General features: G+C 52.2%; 7 protein-coding genes across 7 annotated transcripts; 5 read left to right on the forward strand and 2 right to left on the reverse strand.

The window, feature by feature from the left end:
* Positions 1–96: 96 nt before the first annotated feature.
* A1O9_01744 (uncharacterized protein) lies at positions 97–2,299 on the forward strand (the record flags this gene model as incomplete). Its single annotated transcript, XM_013410902.1, has 3 exons — positions 97–115; positions 297–1,171; positions 1,238–2,299. 3 exons carry the CDS (start codon positions 97–99, stop codon positions 2,297–2,299), a joined length of 1,956 nt encoding a protein of 651 aa, XP_013266356.1.
* An 87-nt stretch (positions 2,300–2,386) lies between these two features.
* A1O9_01745 (uncharacterized protein) lies at positions 2,387–3,291 on the reverse strand (the record flags this gene model as incomplete). Its single annotated transcript, XM_013410903.1, has 4 exons — positions 2,387–2,571; positions 2,630–2,768; positions 2,828–3,205; positions 3,268–3,291. 4 exons carry the CDS (start codon positions 3,289–3,291, stop codon positions 2,387–2,389), a joined length of 726 nt encoding a protein of 241 aa, XP_013266357.1.
* A 1,091-nt stretch (positions 3,292–4,382) lies between these two features.
* A1O9_01746 (uncharacterized protein) lies at positions 4,383–5,914 on the forward strand (the record flags this gene model as incomplete). Its single annotated transcript, XM_013410904.1, has 2 exons — positions 4,383–4,563; positions 4,626–5,914. 2 exons carry the CDS (start codon positions 4,383–4,385, stop codon positions 5,912–5,914), a joined length of 1,470 nt encoding a protein of 489 aa, XP_013266358.1.
* A 1,154-nt stretch (positions 5,915–7,068) lies between these two features.
* A1O9_01747 (uncharacterized protein) lies at positions 7,069–10,542 on the forward strand (the record flags this gene model as incomplete). The annotated part of the gene is made up of 2 exons (XM_013410905.1): positions 7,069–9,446; positions 9,492–10,542. 2 exons carry the CDS (start codon positions 7,069–7,071, stop codon positions 10,540–10,542), a joined length of 3,429 nt encoding a protein of 1,142 aa, XP_013266359.1.
* A 904-nt stretch (positions 10,543–11,446) lies between these two features.
* A1O9_01748 (tubulin alpha-2 chain) lies at positions 11,447–13,142 on the reverse strand (the record flags this gene model as incomplete). The annotated part of the gene is made up of 5 exons (XM_013410906.1): positions 11,447–11,721; positions 11,773–12,471; positions 12,528–12,835; positions 12,891–12,949; positions 13,131–13,142. 5 exons carry the CDS (start codon positions 13,140–13,142, stop codon positions 11,447–11,449), a joined length of 1,353 nt encoding a protein of 450 aa, XP_013266360.1.
* Positions 13,143–13,665: 523 nt separating this feature from the next.
* Positions 13,666–15,001, forward strand: A1O9_01749 (uncharacterized protein; the record flags this gene model as incomplete). The annotated part of the gene is made up of 2 exons (XM_013410907.1): positions 13,666–14,104; positions 14,202–15,001. 2 exons carry the CDS (start codon positions 13,666–13,668, stop codon positions 14,999–15,001), a joined length of 1,239 nt encoding a protein of 412 aa, XP_013266361.1.
* A 1,380-nt stretch (positions 15,002–16,381) lies between these two features.
* On the forward strand, positions 16,382–17,341 carry A1O9_01750 (uncharacterized protein; the record flags this gene model as incomplete). The annotated part of the gene is made up of 1 exon (XM_013410908.1): positions 16,382–17,341. The coding sequence occupies one exon, from the start codon at positions 16,382–16,384 to the stop codon at positions 17,339–17,341; it is 960 nt and encodes a 319-aa protein (XP_013266362.1).
* Between the last annotated feature and the right edge of the window lie 1,333 nt (positions 17,342–18,674).

Below are 18,674 nucleotides of genomic sequence, written 5' to 3' on the forward strand. Positions count from 1 at the left end.
CACTTCAGTCAATTATTCTGTCCTGATCCCCACCATCCGCATGTGCCCTATCTATGTTGAGATCCATGGGATACACGCTCAAGCATCTTCGCCACCATGCCTCCTCGTTCACGAGGTGAGTTTCCAGGAATTCAAACAATCCTCGACTGACCGCGTATTCATCTCTTAGCTGGCTGTCCACGATGTCGTTCGATGGTAAATTGGTCCCTTCCTTCAACGACCAAAGTACTGACCGGCGCAGAAAATCAAGTGCGATGAGACCAAACCAAGCTGCAGACAATGCTTGAAACGCAAAGTCAGCTGTCCTGGCTACAAGCGGCATCTCAAATGGAGTGACAAACACGAAGTCTTCAACACCTGGAGACCGAAATTGCATCTTACACGAGACTCAGCACCGCTCCCGCTTCCGCTCAATGCAGTCGACAGTCTCAATTCAACCGAACCAAACCTGCTTGTAGAAGCATTTCAGCCAACACTGAGAGGACCACCAACCCATATTGCTCCCACAGGATCCCACGCCTCGGCTACGGACGCGGAGTCCTCATCTCAGCAGACACCACCCCAGCACACCAACCCGGACCCCGTTGCTTTTTCGCCTGCCGTAAACAATAATGACAACGACAGATCTACCGCAGACATCTTGCGTGAAGATCTTCGCGAGTGGTTGACAAGCCACGAGCCGATGACACTCTTGGAACAACAAGACTGGACTTGGACGCTGGACGGGCCTGCGTTGGACTGTGACCAAGCTTCGACATTTGTGACCACGCTAGACTGCTGGAACGCAGCCGCGTCACAGGGTAGTGAGTTCAATCAAGCCTTGGTACGGTACTTTTTCGACAACCTGTGTTGTATTCACACTGTGCTCGATGACACAGCGGAGCGTTTCAAAGCCCTAGTCCGTCGCTATCTCAGCACGTCTCCACTCCTCCACAAGAGCGTCGTGTGTATGGCTGCTGCCCACTGCTTCCAGGACGATGAGTCCATGCTCTCCACGTGCCTCGAGTGTCACACCGCCGCGGTCAGGTCCCTATCAGCGGCAGTTTTCCAGATCGAGACAGTGCTTGAGCAATCGACAGACTCCCCCCCGAAATCGGCATTGTCCGACAAGAATATGCTGCGCAAACTGGAAGAAACTTTGTTGGCATCCATCATCCTAGGATTTTGCGCGGTAAGTGTGGCCCCTTTGTCTCTTTACGACTCTGCACCCCTAGCACAGTGAGCTGACGTCGACAAGCCTTGGTCCGATCCACAAGACCTTGGTCTACCACACCTCCGTGGAGCCAGGAAATTGTGCGAATACCTGGTCAACTACGTCACCATGGACGGCAAGGCCCCAGAAAAGGCGTTGGCGAACACTGATCACCACTTCTTGATAGGGGCGATGTCTTACTGGGAAGCCTGCATGGCTTTTGTCGTGGATCAGCCCAAGGCCGTGGTGCAATACCTGTACCCGTTTTGTCTGCCCACCGAGACGACATACATCCATATGTTTGCTGGAATCAGCCTGCCACTATTAGTCACGCTCGCTAGGGTCGGCATCTGTGTTCGCCAGAATAGGACTTTGAGAAACATGGTTGGGGTGGGCTGGAAGGATCGAGAATCCTATCAAATTCTCGCTTCCGAGGTCACTCAAGATGCAATCGAATTGGCCGAATATGCCGTCGACTACCAAATCCCTGCCGATGAGACTTTCGACACGAAAACCCTTGGTTCCTCTACCTATCAGCAACTCAAAGCCTTTTCGCAAATGTGTAAGTTTTCAATCTTGCTCGAGCTACAACGAAACTTCCCCAGTCTCCTGGACTCCCAGCTTGACGATGCCGAGGCCACAACACCCGAAACTCGCCCTTTCCCACGAACAATAAGCCTCGATCGCTGGTATTTTGATCTGTCAGGAGCAATCCTCAGTCACGCACAAGACATTCCAGAAGGGTCCACGTGTGGTTTGTATCAAACAATCCTGCTGATCATATGTGGGAGCGTCCTACGAGCCTCGAAGGATTCAAGGTCCGCCTTTCCTTGCCAGTTAAGCTTGCGTGACAAAACGGAAACCCAAGTGCTATCCACACTTGCACGACAAGATGAGCTCGACAAACGTCGCGCCTTTATACGACGGCGGTTGCAGTCGAATTGCGCATCATTCGGCCTGCGCCAAGTCTTCTCCAGGGCAGAACTGCTTTTGGAGGATGTTTGGAGGGAATTTGATGCTGGCACAGGCGAGGCCGATGACCTTCGGTCCAGTCGTCACTGGGTCGACGTCATGGCAGATCACAAGTTGGAAACATTTTTTGGTTGATACGTTGAGGAGCTTGCTAATTATAGCGGTGTCTGCCCTCGCTAAGACAATGTCTCCATTGATCTATTTCGTCGATGTACCAACAATCTAGCAAACCCATCCTCCGTCCACGTTATAGACAGCCCCGGTCACGAAGCTCGCCTCGTCAGAAAGCAAGAAGGCCGCCACACGCATAATCTCAATCGGATTCGCTTTGCGTTTCTGAACCTGGGCTCGGATCTCGTCCGAGTTCTCGACCGTGTCATTCGCCATCATCGGAGTATCCGTACAACCTGTTGAGGGCAGTTTCGTCAGGCTTGCTAGATGACACATCGACGATTTTCGACTTACCAGGAGCGACGCAGTTAATGCGGATTCCCACATGTTCTTTAGCTGCGCTACGGGTCAAGCCAATCACGGCATGCTTGCTGGCGCAATAGGCTGCAAATGTCGGCCAGCCAATCTGCCCCTCAGTGCTTGCTGCCGAAACCTATCAACGAGATCAGCCAACAAGGAAACCAATCTGCGCTGGATGTTGGGTTTCTTCACGATAGAAGCGCCGTCTTTCATGACACGAAGCTGGGCGCGGATACAGTTGAACACGCCCGTGGAATTGACATCCATGACAAAGTTCCAGTTCTCATCCGTCTCCTCCACGACGGGGTTGATCCTGATGACGCCGGCCCAGTTGGCGGCTCCGTCCAATTTTCCAAACTTCTCGATAGTACTGGAGATCCAGGAATCCACAGACGCGCTTTTGCGCACATCTACAACTGTGGAAAGGTGAGACGACGAGTTTTCCAGCGATTGAATGGTCTCAGCGAGGCCTTTCTCGTTGACGTCGGCCAACGAGACGAGTGCTCCTCGCTGGGCCAACAACTGCGCAAGGATGCGACCCTGGCCAGACCCTGCTCCGGTGATGGCAACCTGCCGCGTTGTCAGCGAGAGGAAGTCGACTTGGAGTATTCCCCTCCGATTGTGAATCGTACCACTTTTCCTTTGAAGTCCGACATGGCACAACAGATCTCTTTGGTTCTTGGTTGACGTAAGTGCCGTAGATGGAAGTATGCAAATGATTTTTGAAGGTAGAAACTCAAGGACTTCTGGTGTATGCACGTTCGATTGGGCCTGCCGGGAATCTGTGATCTCTAATATAAAGGTTCATTGGCCACCAAATAGATAGTCCAGCGCAGATGAGCGATGCATGGCCGGACAGGCCTCAGAGAAGTCGTACATGTCCATACAATGACCACCGGCTTTCTGGACTACCCACAGTCTTGGTAGAAGCAGCATCTTCATCCGCATGCAGCGCTTCCCGCCCTGCTGGGGTCAGACTATCTTGTCCGACTTGCGGGGAGATGCACAGTCGTCGAACAAGAAATTACTCTTTGCGGTAAGCGGAGGCGTTGTTGCATGATCGACAAGGCTAAGTTGGAGTGTGGTCAGGCTGGCTTGCCTGAACCTCTCTTATCTTGAGTGAGGATGGGCTGAAGTTGGAACCGTGGACACCATTACTTGTGACTTGTGTTATCTACACTTGTAACTGCACTATTGGAAATTCCGCGTTCGAACCCGAACGTGACGATGGGCGAGATGCCTCACCCTTGGACACTGCTACATACCTACCTGTTAGATAAGCAGACATTTGCGAGGAGTCGGCACGGTACACGGACCTGAAATGACCGCCTAAACTAGCCCAAACAGGCACATTTAACCTTGTGGCGTTGCCTCCAAACCGCCTACGATAACCCCAAGCAACAAGTGCTTGTCTCCGTGCTTTATCGCCCGCAGTCCAGCAGGTGTCTAAGTACGCGTTTACGGTGGCAAGGTGACATGATCAGCGAGGTCCGAAAGGTGAAGTCCTTTTCCATTATCAGGTGAGCATTGAGCATCGAGCATCGAAATGCGCGACCACGAGTCTGGGTCCACGTTCTGCTAGTGCATCTTGAATGCTGCGCCTGGACTCGAAAGGCGCGTTACTATTGCATGTATCATTGCTCCATCGCTTGTTAACCCCCTGCGTGATGTTTGGTATAAGAGGCGAAACAAAGTAAGGCCGGCGGTGGTATCGAATACTATTCTATGATCTCATACTCGCACCATCATGCCTCGCCGCCAGCTTCAGAAGTCCGACCGGATCATCATCATCGGTGCCGGCGTGTTCGGACTGAGTACAGCCCTTCACCTCGCTCTCCGTGGCTACAAAAAGGTCGTGGTGTTTGACCAGCACGACTACGACGCCACCAAATATGACTACCGGTCTGGAGCCGATTCGGCCTCTTCTGGTCCGTTGAAATCATCTTGCCTCTGCCGCGCTGCGCGCCGTTACTGACCTGAGGCAAACCAGATTTGAACAAAATCATCCGTTCCGCGTACGGCTCGGCGGTCGAATACCAGGATCTCTCCAAAGAGGCGATCGCGTGGTGGACCGCGTGGAATGACGAGATTAAGAACGCAGAGGATCTCCCACCGGGCTTGAGTCCATCGGACCGGGTGTATATCAACAATGGGACACTGGCTTTCACTGACCAGGACGAACTGCCCACCTTCGAACTCGACACGATCCGAAACATGAGGGCCGCAGGTTTGCGTGCAACGCAGCTGATTACTACCAACCCGGAAGACGTCATGGCCGCTGACCGCCGGGGTTGGGGGTACGGAATCGATCCTTTCCGCCGCAAGGAAAGGAGAAAGGCCAATGTCGGCGTGCTCGACACTACCGGTGGTGTGATCGTGGCAGACAAAGCTTGCCGGTTTGCTCTTCACAAGGCCCGAGCGTTGGGGGTCAAGTTCGTGTTCGACGCACGAGCGGGCGCATTCGAGTCCTACTGGCACGACAAGCACGGAAAGGTGGTGGGTGTAAAGACCCGGGATGGCCAAAGGCATCCTGCGGACAAGGTCGTGCTGGCTTGTGGAGGCTGGACGCCGTCCCTCGTGCCTCAGCTCGACGGGCTTTGTGAGACGACGGCGGGCTCCGTCATCATGTTGAAGATCCCGCCAGAATCGCCGCTCTTTGATCGGTTCGCTCCCGAGAGGTTTCCCAGCTGGATGTGGAAGCTGTGGGACGGAGCCGAGGGCGGCTTGTACGGCTTCCCGCGCGATGATCGAGGGTGGATGAAGATCGGATACCGGGGCACAAAGTATACCAACCCACAGATTCAACCGGAAGGTAAGGTGCGCAGTGTCCCCGTCACCAGGTACACTCCCGGTGAAAAGGTCACGCAAATTCCGCAGAAGGCCATGCAAGTGTTCAAGCGCTTCCTGGGCGAGTACCTGCCGGAGCTGGCGGAGCACGGAATCGGCATCGAGCTCACGAGGCTCTGTTGGTACACGGATTCTTTCGACAACCACTACGTGGTCGACGACATTCCGGGCCAAGACACGGTCATGGTTGCTACAGGTGGGTGCGGGCATGCTTTCAAGTATCTGCCAAACCTAGGGAAGTGGGTCGTTGATATCATGGAGGGAGTCGGCTCGGAGCGGACTCTCATCCAGCGCTGGCGATGGAGGGCATTGCAGGCTGGGGTCAAGCCTTTCAACGTCTTAATGCAGGGCAGTGGCAGTCCGACTGCCATCAAGAATGTTTCATGGTCGAAAGATGCCGACCTGAAACCAGGTAGCGGTCCACATTTGTAGATAGCCGACTAACTACCCCATGAGACTAGGTACAGATATCGTTTACAGTGAGGCATTCGTGCACAACGTGCAGTCTCTCGTTATCCTCGGTGTTTTACTCGAGAAGTGACATGGCATGAGGTGACAGAATCGCGCGCACGCTGCAGTTGGTCGTAAGCAAACGTTGACCTCTGCCGCTGAGTTGAAGTAGTAGGTGTGCCTTGGCGCATACCGTTTCTTGACATAAAACCAAGGTCATATCCTCGTTGTCAGTGTTTACTGCAAGTATACCTCGACCGCAGAGCAAAAGCCCAAGGTCAAGGAAGGGAGGCATTTGGTTGGAATCGACCGATGTCGCTGGTTATGTATGTGCCAGCTCTAAACAGCGCACCGAGTTCTTCGGCCCGGCGGATATGTTGTACGATCTCATTTGTGCAGAATGAGCCAAAGACCATGGATGGTAGGGCACTCAGCGCAAACAGGGTTTCAGACAGGCTGTCGAAGGGCAAACTACATCATAAAGCCCTCAGCGAGACTAAGGATTCGAACGGGGGAATTGAATATCATGCGGCTTCGAAACAAAAATGGGAGATAAAAGCAGCAAGGGGTCCTGGTAGCCTCTAGAAATATAGCAAACATAAATTAAGACGGCACAACCTACTTGAGCGTACGATACGAGTGGCTAATGCTAGAATAATAAAGTCGATCCTGCGACGCTCCTTTCACGTAGCTCTCCGCCGTGATTGAACTGCTCCAGAGGCCAAGTCGCATGTGAAGTCTTCAGCGGGCAGCTCAATCAACGAGGGTGTGCAAGGGCGGCATCACCATCTTGCCTGATCGGGCGGGAGCCACGATCAGTGGAGCTTGACCTTGGCAGTGGCGACCCCGGTCACGACATCACAGGCGCTTTCCCCAATCGGGACCGCCTCTGCTCGTTGTTGCAACTACACACGACTCTACGAGTCACCCGCAGGCTGTCTACCAACCTCAATTCCATTCAGATTCTCTATTCACGTGAGTTGATCATAGTTACCGACTCCCGTATGCTCGCCGACCTACCTCCCGTCAGCCTGGATGGCATCTCTCCCGCATGACCCCGATCCCTGACCCGCATCCCCCCTCTAGTCCACCGATAAAGACTAAAAAGCGCGTCAGTCGACGGCGAGGTCTTAAGAATGGGGCCTCTACGGAGTGCCCAGGCGAGAACGCGCCCCCGGCGAGAGATTTTGCAGCCTTCAAACGTCTTTGAAGACTCGGACCACGACGAATACGCTGACTTCCAAGAAGCTGAACCCCCCTCAAAACGCATACGTACCCTGCGCAAGGCCCAAGAGTCGCCCAGATGGTCGCCAGGAGATCGAGGCGGAGGAAGCAGACATACTGAGGCCGAACGTGCACGCGCAAATCTAAGAACGCCTCGGAGAGGTGACGAACATAAAACCCCTCGAACTCGCCCAAGAACTAGCAGTGATCGGAGAAAGACAATACGAACTACGTCTCGAGTATCGGCCAGGAGCACTACGCGTGGAGGTGCTCGTCCTCGCTACAGCACCGCCGCCGCTGCATCGGCCGCTGCAGCGCACGGAGATGGTTACAAACCGCGAGAAGAGCGAGGCTGGGAAGAGTTTCATCCAGATCTGGATCTAGATGCCGACTTTGCGGTCCTGCTCTCTGAAGAAGTCGATGGCGTTGTCAAGAAGACCACCACAACCGGCAGCAGTCTGGTGCCCGTATCTGCAGGAGACGGGCACTCTCCTGTGCCATCCCCTTCATTTTCTCCTCGCAAGAAAGCTGGAAGACCAGTGCGCAACCCAAATGCCATGGTGCACGCTCTCCTTACCCCCGAGATCCCCAAATTCGTTCCAGCACCGGCTCCCAACCCGCGAGAGCGACTTACTCTCATGAAACCCTCCTATCGAGAACTAGACCCTTTCTTATCATATGAACAAAAAGATGTCGCACAGGTTGATTTCGTTGACAAATCAATGGCCAATGTTGGCTATCAGGAAAGCGAAATCTTCATACGGCCTGAGCGGACACATATAAGACAGACGGAAGGTTCTGCCGAAGAAGATCTTGACCTGAGCCCAGACCTAATCACCAATGGTGAAAACTCTGCTATTGGCAGTAGTGGGGTAGGCCGAGTCGAGTATGATATGGATGAGCAGGATGTCAAATGGTTAGAAAACTTCAACAGAGGCCGCGCCAAAGATGGTGTCCAAACCATAAAACCTGCAATATTTGAAATCACAATGACCAAGGTCGAAAAGGAGTGGCACGCACTAGAAAAGCGGATACCAAAACCCAATCCTAAGGCCCCTCAGACTCAACGGCCACGATCCAGTTCGGCAGCGGCTGTTAACGGCGAACCTGCAGGTGAAGAGCCTGACAGTAAATGCGCAATCTGCGATGATGGTGATTGTGAGAATGCCAACGCAATTGTCTTTTGTGACGGTTGTGACTTGGCCGTGCACCAAGAATGCTACGGCGTCCCATACATTCCCGAGGGTCAATGGCTCTGTAGGAAATGTCAATTGGTGGGTAACTCACGCCCAAGTTGTATCTTCTGTCCGAACGAGGGTGGTGCATTCAAACAAACCAATAACTCAAAATGGGCACACTTGTTCTGCGCAAACTGGATCCCTGAAGTCACTATTGGCAATCCATCGTTGATGGAGCCGATCACCGATGTGGAAAAAGTACCTGCGAGTCGCTGGAGACTTACATGTTATATCTGTAAGCAGGCTATGGGTGCTTCTATCCAATGCAGCGACGGTAGATGCTATGAAGCTTTCCACCTGACCTGTGCTCGACAAGGTGGACTTTATCTCAGAATGAAGACTGGAGGTGGACAGAACACATTGATGGAACAGTCACAACTCCGAGCTTACTGTCACAGACACACCCCTGGTGATTGGAAGGCCGAGCACCATACTGATCGTGCCTATGAGGAGGCAGCCAAATATTTTAAAGAGCATTTCAAAGGCCAGATATGGGCTGACAGCCGAGCTTCGGCACTTGCCATCGACAATATTCACGATATCCCCAATACTGGGAAAGGCACGCAAAGGGTGACACTAACCAATAGGAAGGGTCAAAAACAAAAGACCATATGGCGCCTACCCTCCGGAGCTCCGGTGATACCAGAAGTCATACTGAAATCCATCGAGGACTCTTTAGTCAGATTCACTGTGCAGAAGAAGAAAGAGTATGTTTCTGAGATCTGCAGGTATTGGACGCTCAAACGCGAGGCGCGCCGTGGCGCTGCTTTATTGAAGCGACTCCAGCTCCAGATGGACACCTTTAGCTCTTTCGAAGTGACTCGACGCGACTACAAAGCTCAAGGCGCTGCAGGACGCGCCAGGCTGGATAGACGCATCGAATTTGCCGACAGACTGCTGAAGGATATGAAACAACTAGTGCAGTTGTGCGAATCCGTTAAGCAACGTGAAGCTGCTAAGCTTCAGGAGGCCATGCTATTGAAGGACGTCATCGACACTGTTTATTTCCCCATACCACATCTACTCGAGCCGATTGTCGAAAAAGCACTCAAGTAAGGACCCTTATCCACCCCCGCCGCAATTGCTAACAATTTCAGACTTGACCGCGGACTCTTTAGAAGCGCCTTGCTGGAACTCCAAGCTCGAGTTTTGAGAAGAGAGCATACTTCAGTAGCCTCTTTCTCCAATGATGTGGTGCGGGTGATCAACTCACAATTTGGAAACAACGCCTCCAACATCTCAGAACTGATCACCCTTGTTAGTGGGAGGGCGGAAGACATGAAGCCGGATGTAAGAGACCGTCGCACGTTGGCACGAAGAATTGTCAAGGCTGTTGAACCATTATTAGAAGACGCCATCCGAAAAGAGGCTGAGCTGAATGGTCGGCCCTATGCACAACAAATTCGGGAAATGGACGAGGCTTTACTTTCTCGTCGCGGTTCGTTAGTTGAGTCACTGGAAACGCCAGGACTTGACTCTTTGGAACCCAAACCACTCCTTGGACTTGTGACGTTTGAAGACGGCGATATGGAAATGGAGAATGCTGTTGATGTTGTCAACAAGGAGAGGCCCACTCTCGAAGCTGCGACAAATAACGACTCTGCGAATGAAACGCCGGAGCTCTTCAAATCAGAGAGCCTCCTGATAGCAGAGCACATTGTCTCGGCAAGCACACCACCAGCTTCGACCAACGGGTTCAAACACGAACAACCTCCAACAGATGTTATGAACGGCATCCAGAACCCACAGCTGGAACCACCAACACCACCGATGAGCCTAGAGGGCCACGTCCAAACACTGACCTGCCAAGGTGGCATCCCATGGTACGTGGCACAATTTGATCCCGAAGGCACGACCATATTCGAAGAACGTTGGACCGGTCCAGAAGTTCTCCGCGAGATGAGTGAAGAACTGAGTGAAATGGATGAAGACGAGCTTCAAGGCCTCGGAGGCGCTGGTGGCGATGATTTCACGGATGGGGCTGGTCAAGAAGCCAACGGCCTGGTATCTGCCGACGATGGCATTGACGGGCCGACCATCTCCGTCGAGTCTGCTGCGTTGAGGAAGAAGGCAACCGCGAGTCGAAAGGGAGCTAGGAGAGGCCGTTCTGCTGAGTGGGGTGCGAAGTCGTTCCGGCATCGACGATGAGATGTGTCACAACAAAGATGGGAATGGCACTGCGCGGTGCTTCGGCCCCTCGCAAGCTACTTAATATCACCCTTAACGTGCATGCTTGCTGTAGAGGCTTGGTACGATAGGTTAGCATGTAGGCCTACCACTGTTGTTGCCTTCTACATACTTCTTGAATTGAAATGAGCTGTATGAGATGACGCGTTTGGAATTTTCCAACTCTGGACGGTCGATTCGATTCCCCTGCTGGCCCTTACATTCCATCTACCACCGAGTCTGGCTGACACTTAAGTGCCATGATGCGGCGAATACATAATGACGGAACAAGAGTCAACGTAAGGTCTGAAGATGGGTTTGTTCTCCTTTTCTCCCTCCTCAATGTATTTTCAATAGTACCTATGGAAGGGTGTATGGGGGTTGTATTTGACATGGACGAGCGGACGCTACCTAGCTAACTTAAACTACCAACAATTCCAACTCGAATGCGGGGGGGTTGCTTCTAGGCAGTGGCCGAATAGAAGGACAAGGGGAATAGAATCTTTCAGATGGGGGGTGGGTGAAGAGAGAGTGGGAGGTTCTCATCCAATTGCCGCTCGTTGTTCGTACTCAAATGTCCTCAAGTGGTACAACTCCTTCACAGTTCATCTGCAATAAGTACTTTCTGGTGTTTCTGTCGTGGCTTGCATTTTCGTGCCCATCAAGGGTCTCAGGCTGCTCCACTTAACACATTCGTCGTCATCATCGTCGTCAGGACGCGTTTTCTCCAAAGCACTGGTGGGAGTGCTTCAGATTTAGGCGTGTTTCCAGCTCTGGAGAAAGATGGATTGTAAGAACGTGCCGCAAAGGCAGTGGGTCGAAGCTCAACAAGACAGCCGATCAATGCGGTACAATCGCCCAGCAGCTTTGCAACATGAAAGATTCTTTAATATTCAGCGCCAGTCTCGTCTTCTGCCTCGAGACTATCGCTGGCAACCTCTTCATAATCTTTCTCCAAAGCAGCAAGATCTTCTCTTGCCTCGGAGAATTCACCTTCTTCCATTCCTTCACCGACGTACCAGTGAACAAATGCACGCTTGGAATACATGAGGTCGAATTTGTGATCAAGTCGGCTCCATGCCTCTGCAATTGCAGTTGTGTTGGAGAGCATACTAACCGAGCGGTCAACTCGTGCTAGCTCACCACCCGGAACTGGCATGGCTAGAAGGGAATGTTAGTATGCTGCGTCAAGATAAGGTGGGCTGAACTCACGTGGTTGGTAGTTGATGCCAACTTTGAAGCCAGTCGGACACCAATCGACCAAGTGGAAGCTAGACTTGGCTTTGAGGGACGCAATAGCAGCGTTGGTGTCACGAGGGACGACATCGCCACGATAGAGCAGTGCAACAGCCATATATTTTCCATTTCGGGGATCGCAGACCACCATTTGATTGTCAGGCTCAAAGCACTGGAGAGTCAAGTCGTGAACCTTGAAACTTTCGTAGGAGGATCTCTTAGTTGCAACCACTGGCGCGTAGGAGATCAGCGGGTAGTGGATGCGAGGATATGGAACCAGGTTAGTTTGAAACTCGTTCAAGTCGACGTTCAATGCACCATCAAAGCGTAAGCTGGATGTGACGGAGGAGACTACTTGAGCGATGAGGCGGTTTAGGTGTTCGTAGTCAGGTCGAGGAATGTCCAGACTGCGGCGGCAGATGTCGTAAACGGCTTCATTGTCGACCAGGAACGTACAATCGGCATGCTCAATGGTGCTGTGGGTTGACAGAACGGCATTATAAGGCTCCACCACCGATGAAGATACTTGAGGAGCAGGGTAGACGGCGAATTCGAGTTTGCACTTCTTGCCGTAATCAACGGAAAGTCTCTCGAGGAGGAGAGCACCAAACCCAGAGCCGGTTCCACCTCCGAAAGAGTGGAAGATGAGGAAGCCTTGCAAGGAGGAGCAATTATCTGAACTCCGGGTTAGCGAGCAAGCAGAAAGAAGGCAAGGTCTCAAGGTGTCTAACCAGCAACTCGGCGGATCTTGTCTAGCACATCATCGACCAGTTCCTTCCCAACAGTGTAATGGCCTCGGGCATAATTGTTGGCAGCATCTTCCTTGCCACTGACCAACATCTCAGGGTGGAACAGTGACTTGTATTTGCCGGTGCGGATCTCATCGATGGGAGAGGGATCAAGGTCGACGAAGATGGAGCGCGGGACGAATTTCTTGCCATTGGTCTCGTTGAAGAAGGTCTCGTAGGAGCCAGGGTCACCAACATCCGCTTCGGGGTCAGGGTGACCGTCAAACTTCAGGCCATGTTCGAGAAGGTACCTTGGGGAGGGTTAGTGATGAAGAAGAAATGGCGGTGGGAGCACCGGCGACTCACAATTCCCAGGCAGCGTTGCCCAGCTGGGTACCAGCCTGCCCAATGTGGAGGTGACAGACCTGCAAGGATTGTCAGTATATGATAAAAACTTCTCAGCGTGGTGTTTTGAAGGGGGTGGAATCTCCTATACGAGATGTCTGGGAATTGTTGGTTCGGCGGAGAAAGGGTGGAGGGGCAGCGCATTCCACCAAACAGGGGCGTCCAGTCAAATGTGGGATAGGGGACGGTAGGAGGACTTACTTCGCCGCGCATATTGAATGATAATGGTCTGAACTGAACGACAGGGAGAGTATGTTCGGTCAGGACAAATTGACTTGCAGGCGGAGGAGGAGACGTAGGAGCTGTAGGAGAGGGTAATCAATGTGGTACCTGGCGGTGTCGGTTGAGGCAAGTCACAACTCCCCGGTAGTGTTGTGCGCGAAGCCAGAGCAACTTATCGATTGGCGCGTTCCTGCCAAAACAACGCCAAGAAATAACAGATCAACGGCCAGGCGCCGGATAAACCACAGCCCGTCGCGGCGCGCCTGACTACGGCAGAGCACAAGGATGCGAGGTGACGTGCACTTTTTTGGGCTTCCAGTTCTGACTGATCAATGATCAGGCTCTCTCACAAACTGACACCGAGCCGTGCTGTGTTACAATCAAACGACGAACGATCTCACATTTGAACGAAGAGATGCCAGAAACACCGAAATATAACGAAGATTTGTTTTCTATCTTCTATTTACCTACAACAGAAGACAGACGATCGGTCTTTCTAAAATAGCCCCTGAGCATGGCCAGCCCTACTCTTGCCAAATTGGCCGTCCCAGCAGTTGCCCTGCTGATTGCTTTCTTGTCTTACACTTCTCAGTATCTGTTTTATGCCATCGAGCCAGGCCCATTAGACTGTCGACAGACAAAGATATTCAATACCCTCGTCATCTGTCTCTGGATTTCTTATGCTCGCGCTTGTACGACCAGTCCTGGGTCAGTTCCGAAAGACTGGTCTCCTGACGGCAAGACCGAAGAGAGCACTGCATCGGATGGGAAGATCCAGACAAGGCAGCGGTATTGCCGCAAGTGTGATGCCTTGAAGCCTCCGAGATCTCACCACTGCAAAGTCTGCAAGAGGTACGTCGACCGAACAGGACGTCATGAATGGCAGAGGCTGACCTTATCGGCAAAGGTGCATTCCCAAGATGGACCACCACTGTCCTTGGACCTACAATTGCGTATCTCATTTTACGTTCCCCCATTTCATGCGCTTTCTCTGGTATGCCGTATCCGCAATGACTTACCTTGAATACTTCCTCTTTCTTCGCGGCCAAGTCCTGTGGGAGAACCGACACTTACCAAGTTATCTGGGTCCATCTGTGCCTCAGCTAATTTTTCTCTTCCTCCTTATGGTGACCAACTCTCTTACACTGTTTCTGGTTTCGGTCACCTTCCTTCGTACTGTCTGGGGTCTTGGAGGGAACATTACAACCATCGAGAGCTGGGAGATTGAACGCCACGAACAACTTCTTCGCCGTGCTCGTGTTCTTGGTGGCTACCTCGATGGCCCAGATGGAATTCGTGTCAAGATTGTGCGGCAAGAATTTCCGTACGATATCGGTATATGGAACAACATTGCTCAGGGAATGGGCTCCCATAATCCGCTCGCATGGTTCTGGCCATTTTCATTCACTCCCAGGACGAATGGTCTGTTGTTCGAGGACAATGGTTTTGAGGATCCGGGAGTCTCTTGGCCTCCTCCTGATCCTGATAGAATGCCTCGGACGGACCGAACTTCGATTGCACATGAGGATTCATCCGCTAACCAAAACCAGGATTTAACTCCAGATGAAGAAATCATAGCATTCAAGAAGCGACAACAAGCAGATTTTGAATCTCGTGCCGATCACTATGGCGTACAGAGACGGCGCCCCTTCCATGAGCGCTTCGAAGAGAGTGTCTTGAACGCTGCTGAAAATGATTATCAAGAACCTGGTGGCAGTGGTGAGGAGGGATGGCAGGACACTGGTGGAAATCGACTCAAAGACTTTGGAGTGGACGAAGATGTCGAATTCTATGACGAGGACGACATTCCGATCGCTGAATTGTTGAGACGACGGAAAGCCAAGCCGTGAATCAAGCAATTGTATTACAGATAAACTCACCTGCACCACCCTGCATCAAACCAGGGGCAGACGACTATTGATTGGGCGTCTGAATGAGAAGCCTGGTACAGCGTATGCAATTCTTTCGATGCTTTAGGCAGCTCGTAGCGGTTACTCGCCAGCGGAAGTCACCACGAACCTTGGACAACTCTTGACCGAGCCATAGGAGGATCTCCCATCGAATTGGTGCAACACGACAGCTTCACGCCTTGACAATCAGTGAGCCAAGTTTGCCTTGTAAGAGGCGATGCACAAAGCTTTTTGGGGATACGGCTTGTTCTCCGTGAGCAATGGGCCTTGCACAGGAATCGAAAACACGAATGAAAGTAGCCCGGTCTCAACCAAGAATCAGTCTCCGCGTGAAGCATTACATGGTATTGGTATTTTGCGAGTGCAAGTCCTGCCCCGCCCCTCGACGGACTTCCCCCTTTGTTCCGTGGGGGTGAAGGGTGAGGAGGGGGCCAGTCTCTGTACCCCACGCCTCGACGAGGCCTGAGAATCTACCACAACCGTGACAGGCCAACGGTTTGGTCGCCGGAAACCGACTCTCCAGCTGTTGGGCACGGCGTCCGGAGTACACGATCGCAAATTCATTCTCGCCACATGGCGTCGCTCCATCCACGATAAAGTCCCGCCGGGGGACTTGACTAGAGCTCCCTTGGCTGTTCACAGCACCCAGTCACCGTCCAAATGCCGTGACCTAGACTCAGATCCGATAAGTTGTTGGAGAGTCATCATGTGAGTGCAAGGGTTCCAGTTACGTACCCATCGGGCCATGGATGGGCGATTCAGGCTACGAAAGGATGAAGATTTATGCAGCAACCAACTTAAGTTTCATGGAGATGAACATCATCTATTTTTATTACGGCCAGGATGAAAGGGAGCAGAAGGGCGCAGGGCAACTCCGACAGACTACCGAGTCATAGCAAAGCCCAAAGCCCAAAGCCCTGTTGTCGTCGGTTCATTTCATGAGTGCGGCTATTGCGTTGCTCTTGTGCGTCTCCAACAAGTCAAACATCACCACTGTCATCACCCCACGCCTCCACATTTTGCGGGGCTCAGATCAGGCACAGACAAGATTTCCTCTGGTTGTGCAAACAGTCCGCACAGTGGCAGAGATATACTCTGGGAGGTCGTGACTCGTGCTGCTTCGGCCCAGTGCCCGGCGAATGTCACACGCCCCCCTTGTTGCGACCCTTATATACCGTGGCACTGGGACGTCTGTTTTCGACCCTTGCCTTTTCTCAAGTTGCAATCTCTATTGTCAATTCAATCTTATGGTATACTTCTCTGCCACAAGAATCATCTCTCTTCCCATCGGTGTAACTCACAACTACGGAATATCATAAGATGAATGGACATCATGCAACCCGGCTCTTGAAGCCGGGCATCAATGTCCCTATGGTGGCATTCTTTCATCCAGACACTGAAGACGTCGATGTCGAGGCAACTGCGAAGCACGCCGTTAGACTTGCCAAGGCTGGACTTACTTCAATAACCACACAAGGTTCGAATGGGGAAGCTGTACATCTAACTAAGGACGAGCGCATACTTGTTACCAGTACCGCCCGCCAGGCTTTGGATGATGCTGGATTTGCAGATATGCCAATCGTTGTTGGATGTGCCGCACAGTCGGTAAGAGAAACAATTGATTTCTGCCGCGATGCATACAAAGCAGGAGGCGATTACGCTCTCGTACTTCCTCCTTCGTACTACAAATCAGCATATACCCAACAGTCGTTCATCGAATATTTCCAAGATGTTGCGACTGGCTCGCCCATTCCTATTATCATCTATAACTTCCCAGGAGCGGTTGCGGGTGTCGACCTTGACTCGGATAGCATTATCAAGTTGGCCAAACATCCCAAAATTGTGGGCTGCAAGCTTACCTGTGGCAACACAGGCAAGTTGAGTCGGATTGCCAACGTCGTCAATGCAGCAACAGCCACTGAAACCAACTCAGGTTGGATGTGTATGGGTGGTTCTGCCGACTTTACGCTCCAGACCATGATCGCGGGAGGATCTGGAATTATCACCGGCTTAGGCAACATTGTTCCTAAGGCCTGCGTCAAGGTCTTTGATCTCTACGCTCAAGGCAAGGTGGAAGAAGCAAAGAAGATCCAAGCAATCGTTGCTCGGGGCGACTGGGCAGTTATCAAAGGCGGTGTCACTGGCACCAAGGTTGGGCTCGAATCGTATTTTGGCTATGGGGGTTATGCCAGACGGCCATTACCCAAGCCCACCAAGGACGATATCGCCCAAACCGAGGCGCTTCTGAAGGAAGTGATAGAGCTGGAGAAGTCCCTTTAGGACGGTGGTTGTCTATGGTGTACACACACTTGGGCATTTCTAGCATTTAGATGTTTGAGCGAACTTTGGGAGGCAGTTCTGATTGATGAGTTCTCGTGCAGACAACAAGCCTATATAATCCAATTTCTGAATATGGGGTGGCTGTTCCGCCCGGGCAAACCCCTGCAATAAAAAGGGTCAGGAGAAATTGGACGCGCTGCGTGAAACACCGCCCTTTACTCCATCCTTCTGCGAACTTGCGGCCCCTCGAGGCTACATACATGTCTGTACTCACTACCTCGGTAGAGTAAATAAATACCAATTGGCTACCTAACTAGATAGTAGTGCCTCGTTCGCATCTAGGACCAGAAATGCGGCGGATGGAGGCAAGGCAGAGTTTCCCAGCCATCCATCTTTTCTGCCTCCGTCTTATCGTGCTCATGCTTGGTCTACACCGTATCGGCCACCCTGGCGCCTGGCACAAACCCATGTCCGATCTCGAGCACGTCACGATGCATCCAGTAATTGGCGGAGATTTCTACCTGGTAGACGCCGCTGGTACTCCGTACTGCAGGTTAATTAGACCTTTTGGGACTGGGTTTATCTCTGTTATTTGTTTTGTTGTTTTCATTTGTTCCCATTTCCCTGGGCTTTTAGTCGTCCGCTAATCCCCGTTCCATGCTGCTGCTGCTGCTCCTCCTGTTCCTTTTTGGGTTGATATGTATCCACCCCCGTAATATTTTCTAAGCCGAGGACCCGGCAGATTGGCAGACTTTCAGAATTTCAGCTCGTATGCAGTGAGCCGCACGCACATCCACCCCGTCCGTCGTGGCGGGAGACCATCATTGGATTTCAACGTCGCTTTGATGCAACTCACTCTCATCGCCTCGTTTGCCAACGCATTCCTACCTAGCTACCTAGCCACTACTTACCGCCACCCGTGGCCCAGCTAACAGCGCATAGGGCGCATCTTACTCGCATATTCCCAGCTCCCAGTCGCCTGAATCCACCGCAGCGGCTTTGGTGATGATCTTTGACCCTCACTGCCAACTTGCAGGCTGCAGAACTCAACGGATTGGCTTTCAGCAGAGCTCGTCTACCTTAATCGACCAGCGCATAAGACACCAACATGAGCCACGTTGTCATGTGAGTTCCTCAGTGGCTCCAGCCAATTTGCCCCGAGTGTCGCGTTTCTCATGATGGGGCAATGATCATACGACGGTGAGCTTGGCCCCATTGATGAACATGGACACCTCACCGCCGTATTTGTAGCTTCTCGCTTCCTGCCCGGCCCTAGGTCTTTTTTTTTTTTGGACTCTAGAGAGCTCCTATCCTGCTAACCAACGTAAGGTCT

The sequence above is a fragment of the Exophiala aquamarina genome (genome assembly GCF_000709125.1).
Source record: "Exophiala aquamarina CBS 119918 chromosome Unknown aczIA-supercont1.1, whole genome shotgun sequence".
Taxonomy (NCBI): domain Eukaryota; kingdom Fungi; phylum Ascomycota; class Eurotiomycetes; order Chaetothyriales; family Herpotrichiellaceae; genus Exophiala; species Exophiala aquamarina.